Source organism: Zosterops lateralis (assembly GCF_965231275.1).
Source record: "Zosterops lateralis genome assembly, chromosome: 29".
Lineage (NCBI taxonomy): Eukaryota > Metazoa > Chordata > Aves > Passeriformes > Zosteropidae > Zosterops > Zosterops lateralis.
In genome coordinates, this window is record NC_139789.1 from 3346622 (window position 1) to 3352621 (window position 6000).

Consider the following 6000-nt stretch of genomic DNA (forward strand, 5'->3'; position numbering starts at 1 on the left):
CTCCTGAGGACCGGGAGATGCTGGGACAGGGGCGCCACTCCCCTCCGCCACACCGGCCCTGCGGCCTTTGGGGACCCCGGGGAGGGACCTCATCACTGTCCCGCCTGTCCGGCCCTTCCCGGGGGCTGCTGAGCTCCAGCTCCCGCTGCGGGGCCGTGTGTCCCCCCCGGGTGTCCCCCCCTGGTGTCCCCCCCTGGTGTCCCCCCCGGGTGTCTCCTCCTGTGTCCCCTCCTGTGTCCCCTCCTGTGTCCCCTCCTGTGTCCCCCCCTGGTGTCCCCTCCTGTGTCCCCTCCGTGTCCCCCCCGGGTGTCCCCAGGCTGCTGAAGGGGCTCAGCCCGAGCCGGGGGGGCGATGCTGTGTCGGGGACCCCCGGAGCTGGCAGGGGTGGGCACTTGGAAGCCGCTCAGAATTAGGTCAGTGAAAAATGTGAATGGAGCCGGTGAAGGGGTGGGGACTGTCACTCGTGGGGACAGCGCGGGGGTGGCGGGGAGGGACGGCGATGGCCGAGGGCAGCCCTGTCACAGGTCGGGGGATCAACCTCTTGGGGCGATATCGGGGTGTTGGGGGGTCCCGAGACAGAGAACCCCCTGCCCACAGCGGCCCTCGGGCATCTCCCAGCCGGTGGGATGCAGCACGAGGTGAGGGGACCCATCCCTGACCCCCAAAAGGGTAAGGGGGTGATGGCGGGGGGTCCCACTTCCGACCACTGGGGGATCCCGGGCCAGGGGCTGCGGCTCCGGGCGGGATGGGCGGCCCAGGGGGGAATCCCTGGGGGGCACCCTCAGGCCCAGGCGGGGGGAGCGGGGGGCCGGGGGGAGCGGGAAGAATGTCCCTCCTGTTCCCCATCATGGAGGAATCCCGTCTCCATGGCGACCCGGCAGGAACAGGACGGCCATTGTCTGGAGGAGGGGGCCGCTCCCCGGGCTGTCCCCCCCGGGGGGGACACGGGGCGGGACCGGGGGTCGCCGCCAGTGCCCGGGGCGGGGGCTCGGGCTCGGGGGACCCCGGTGGTGCCGCGCCCCCGCACGTGGGAAGGGGCGCGGGGGGCGGGCCGGGGCTGAGCCCCACGCGTGTGGTGACCCAGGGGGTCCCGCTGGGCCGGGCTGGGCTGGGGACACGGGGGGGACTCGCTGTGCCCCCTGTGAGTGCAGCCCCGCGCCCCAGCCCGGTGACGGGGATGCGGCCAGGGCTGTGGGGCGGGGATGGAGACAGGGATGCGGGATGCAGGCAGGGATGGAGACAGGGATGCAGGCAGGGATGTGGAGCAGGGATGGAGACAGGGATGCGAGATGCGCGATGAGGGATGCGGGCAGGGATGTGGGACAGGGATGTGGGGCAGCGATAAGGGATGCAGGCACAGCTGGTGACAGGGCTGGTGACAGCGAGGCGGGAGCCCCCGGGACCTCTACGCGCGGCAGGGCGTGATGGTCCCCCCTCGGCCGGGCCGGCTCCCCGTGTCGCGATAGGGGCTGTCGCGAGGCGGCCGAGCCAGACACTCACCTACAACCGAGACCGGGGCTCCATCGCCGCCGCTGCGCTCGGTGCGGCGGGGCGGCCCCGGGATTTATGAATGAACCGGAGCCGCCCCCGCGCGGCGCGGGCGTCACGTGGGGACCGGGGCTGCCCCAGCCCCTGCCTGCACCAGCCCGTGCCCCCCGCTCGCCTGCCTGTCCCAGAGCCCTGCCTGCACCAGCTCGTGCCCCTTCCCCTACCCCTGCCTGCACCAGCCCGTGCCCCCCGCTCGTCTGCCGGCCCCACAGCCCTGCCTGGAGCTGCTGCCCGCGCTCTTTCCCCTAGCCCTGCCTGCACTTCTGCCTGGACCACCACCACACCTCTGCTTCTCTTCCTGCCTTCCCCAGCCCTGACTACACCGCTGCCCGCTCCAGCCCTGGCTGCACTCCTGCCTGCATCCCTGCCTGCACCAGCCCTGCCTACACCCCTGCCCTCACACCTGTGTGCACCAGTCCTGCCCGCATCACCCCTGCCTCGACACCTGTCCTCTCACCTGTCTGTACCAGCCCTGCCTGCATCACCCCCGCCTGCATCCTCGCCTGCATCCCTGCCTGCACCAGCGCTGCCTGCACCGGCCCTTCTTGTATCCCTGTCTGTACCCCTGTGTGCCCCACAGCCCTGCCTGCATCCCTGTATCACCTCCCTGTCCCCACCCCTGCCCCGGGGCCCCCCGAGCACGGCCGGACCGGGCCCGGGGGTGCGGCGGCCCCTCGGTGCGGAGGCGGAGCGGCGCCCCCCGCCCAGCACCACGACACTCGGCAGGGGAGGGAAAACTACAATTCCCATAAGGCCATGCGGCGCGTCGTGACGCTCTTCCTCCGCCGGGCGTCGCGCGGGGTGTGCCGGGAGCTGTGGTCCGGCGCCGTCCCGGCCTGCCCCGCGCCGCCGCCGCAGCCGCCATGGCCGCGATGTTCTGCGCCCGCCGCCTCCTCCGCCTCGCCCGCCCCGCGCTGCCGCCGCCCCCTGCCCGCGGCTATGCCGATCCCGCCGGCGGCCCCGCTGCCATGGCCTTCACCTTCGCCTCGCCCACACAGGTAGGCCCGCCCCGGCCGCTGTCCCGGTGCCCCCGCGGCCGCCGCCTCGCCCGGTGTCCCCTGAGGGCCCGGGGCGGGCGGGACGCGGCCGGTGCTGCCGCCCCCGCGGGGTTTAGTCCGTTCCCGGGGGCTCTGCGGTTCCCAGGGCACGGCCACAGGGCTGTCACCGCGCTGACCTTGGCCCTGACCTCGGGCCTTGCCCGCCTGCCCCGGGCGCTCGGTCCCCCCGCAGCGCTCCCGGGGCCTGCCCGGGGCCGGTCCGGCCCTTCAGCCCCGGCGCGGGGCCCGCTGTGCCCGCCAGGCCCGGAGCGGCTCACGGCCGGGCCGCCCCCGCCGGGCTGTCCCCGGGGCTGTCCCCAGGGCTGTCCCCGGGGCAGGGCGCGGGCCGGCGCTGGGGACAGGGACAGCGTGGGCCGGAGCGGGGACGGCAGCTCAGGCTCCCCACGCGCTTCCCAGGCTGCTCCCGGCTGTGCTGGCGCCTCTCGCCCACTCCCGACTCGGTGTCTCCATCGGTGCCGCCTCCCTGCCGTGCCCCTGGGAGCTGGGAACGCTTCCCCAGTGCCTCTGCCAGGAACTCTCCTCCAGAGCCCGGCTCTGCTCCCACCCCGGGCAGGTGCAGCCTGTCCTGGGCACACTTGGGCGTGCTGAACCTGCCGGGAGTGGGCTGTTCCCTCGGGATGGGCCCTTCCCTGGGCTCTCCAGAGCTGCTGCTCTCCTTCTTCCCCCTATCCCTGGTGACTGTGCCCCTTTGCCCTCTTCATCCAGGTGTTCTACGACGGTGCCAACGTGAAGCAGGTGGATGTGCCCACGCTGACCGGCTCCTTTGGCATCCTGGCATCCCACGTCCCCACGCTCCAGGTGCTCCGGCCCGGCGTTGTCACAGTCCATGCTGAGGATGGCACAGCCACAAAATACTTTGGTGAGCGAGGCAGGAGGGGCTGGGGAGGGAAAGTGTGTGTGGGGATGGTGTTCTTGGCACTTTCACAAGGGAGGCTCTGCCCATCCAGGTGTGGCCTGGTGCACTTCCAGGGATTTCTGCTTTCTCAGCCTGACAGGGGCTGCTGGAGGCTGCACTGTGGGCTGGGGTCAGGTCTTGGTTCTGTTCAGGCTCTCTGGGAGCATCCCCTGCTCCAGCTTGCCTTGGGATAGGAGCCCCTGAATGCTGGAAATGTGACAGGAGGGGGCCAAGGACTCATTTTGGGAAAGGATGGTGGGGATGGCAGGGCTGAGCCCCTCTGGCAGCCCTGGCTGACCCACCCTGTGTTGTGCCTTGCAGTGAGCAGTGGCTCTGTCACTGTCCACGCCGACTCCACGGTGCAGGTGCTGGCAGAGGAGGCAGTGACCATGGACATGCTGGACCTGGCTGTGAGTACCCAGAGATTCACCAGCCCTGGGCTCCCTCCCTGGAGAGGATTTGCCCCCTTTCTCTGCTCTGGGGTCCTTGTCTTGGGAGCTTCCTGTGCCCAGAACCCAGGGTCGTGTCTGCACCCCCATTGCATTTTGGGATCAGAGGACTGGAGCTCCTCCTTGTGAACTCTCTGGAGAGAGGGAGCTCTGCAGTCATAAATCTCCACACCATTTCCCACCCTTTGGACAGACACTGACCTTGCCCTGACCTCCAGAACAGCTTTTCCCTGATAAGCTCTGGGGCCAGCAGAGCTGTGTCTGTAGCTCTCTGGGGCTCCCAATTCAGTGGGTCCTTGGCATCTATATGAGGGACCTGTGGCTGCAGGGGAGGGAGGGAGGGAAGGACAGTCTCCTCTCCTGCAGTGTCTCCCAGTGACACACATTCTTTGTGCCCTCATGTCCAGACTGCAAAATCCAACCTGGAGAAAGCTGTGTCAGAGATGGCAGCAGCATCCGATGAAGCTGCTAAAGCAGAAGCTCAGATTAAGGTAGAAGCTAACGAAGCCCTGGTAAAGGCTCTGGAGTAAATCCAGGTGAGGTTCAGCTGCAGCCTGGCTGAGCATCCAGACCTGCTCTAGGGCCTGCTGGGCTGGGTGAGGGGGTCTGCCTTGCTTTTGGGGAGCAGTGCCCACAGCTGTCCCTTGCCGGGGTCAGGCCTCAGCTCTGCGGGGGCTCATGGGGGTCCCCAGCCCAGAGCCCACCTGGGGCTGCAAGGTGGCAACAGAGCTGGGCTGTGGCACTGTGGGGTCCAGCCCTGGCACTGTGGGGACCAGCCCTGGCACTGAGGGGTCCAGCCCAGCTGTGAGTTCAGCCCTGATAAGGGTGGGTGGATGGTGCTGGGACAGACTGGGAGCTGTGATCACTGCTGGGGCCTTGCTGGTGCCCCAGGACCCCACTGGGACTGGCCATACCTGGGGACAGCTCGGGGACAGAGTGGGGGATGCTGGGCCCCACAGGGAGAGCAGCACATGACCTCTGCCCTATATGCTCCCACTAAAGACAAACAGATCCAGTCTCAGAGAAGGTGAGGCTGTTCTCTTACCTTGTGGCCTCTTTTTGCTCTGCCCTGCACAGACTGTGCCTCATCCCTTCCCTTCCCACGTGCTGGCAGCCGGGAACTGCAGCACCATGAGTCACTGACAGCCTCCAACGGGCTCAGCCTGGAGCACAGGAGGGCACCAGCTCCTGCTCTCTCCTAATCTCTGCTCCGGGTGCTCTTTGGTCCTAGAGAGCTGGTGGCTGGTGTTTACTCACTGCAGTTGAGCACCTGGAGTGGGGCCAAGCCCTGGGATTGGGATCTGCGGCCCAGCCAAGCCCATCCCACACTAACCAGACCCCACTTTGTGTTTTGCAGGAATCCCACTGTGGATGCAGAACTCCCAGCCTGTCCCTGTTCTGCTCCCTGGCTGTACAGATGGAACGGGACAAATGGAGGCAGAGAAATGGTTCTGATCAATTAAAAGGAAATGTGACCCCCTCTTGTGGCACGTTGCCTTCTTCTCAGGCAGCAATTGCAGCTGGAGCTGGGAGCAGTTCCCAGCTCCTGCCCCAAGGCGGATTCACCCCGGGAAGGCACCAGCACTGCCCTGGGGTTTGGCTGGGCACTCCCAGGGGAGACTCACCCCTGGGAGGTTCATCAGACAGGTTTATAATTCCCTCCCTGTGCTCCAGCCACCTCCATCTCCAGTAACCACTTGGACAGCAGGATTTCAGCAGCACAGGAGGAGCACAGGTCTGTTCCAGAGCCGTCCTGTCCCAGCTCCCTGCCCCAGGCTCTGCCTCAGCCTCCTGGCTCCAGCACTGCAGGAACCCACCTTGGCACAGCACGGTGTTTCCCACAGCTGGACAGCAGCTGCTGGGCTCTGCCCCATCCCCTGCTGCTGCCAGTGGCACTTCCCCTGCTCCTGGAGATGGACTTGGTGTGGAGAAGGAAGCAGATGCTGCTCATGATCGAAATCTTTCCTGCTTCCGTTCAGGCTGGGGATGGCTGGAGCCCCTCTGCTGAGCTTGATGCTCGCTGGGGGCAGCCCTGTCTGAGGAGGCCACC

At 67.8% G+C, this 6000-nt stretch overlaps 1 protein-coding gene across 1 annotated transcript; it reads left to right on the top strand.

The window, feature by feature from the left end:
- The first annotated feature begins 2377 nt into the window (after positions 1-2377).
- ATP5F1D (ATP synthase F1 subunit delta) lies at positions 2378-5430 on the top strand. The gene is made up of 5 exons (XM_083879986.1): positions 2378-2546; positions 3312-3465; positions 3823-3911; positions 4358-4486; positions 5308-5430. The coding sequence occupies exons 1-4, from the start codon at positions 2412-2414 to the stop codon at positions 4478-4480; spliced, it is 501 nt and encodes a 166-aa protein (XP_083736112.1). The 5' UTR covers positions 2378-2411; the 3' UTR covers positions 4481-4486; positions 5308-5430.
- Positions 5431-6000: the final 570 nt, after the last annotated feature.

What these genes read in the sequence shown, in the direction of transcription:
- ATP5F1D (XM_083879986.1), top strand. Translation starts at nt 2,412, where the DNA reads ATGGCCGCGATGTTCTGCGCCCGCCGCCTCCTCCGCCTCGCCCGCCCC. An exon ending in CACAGCCACAAAATACTTTG is followed by an intron (nt 3,466 to 3,822) that starts GTGAGCGAGGCA and finishes TGTGCCTTGCAG; the next exon opens with TGAGCAGTGGCTCTGTCACT. An exon ending in TGGACATGCTGGACCTGGCT is followed by an intron (nt 3,912 to 4,357) that starts GTGAGTACCCAG and finishes CCTCATGTCCAG; the next exon opens with ACTGCAAAATCCAACCTGGA.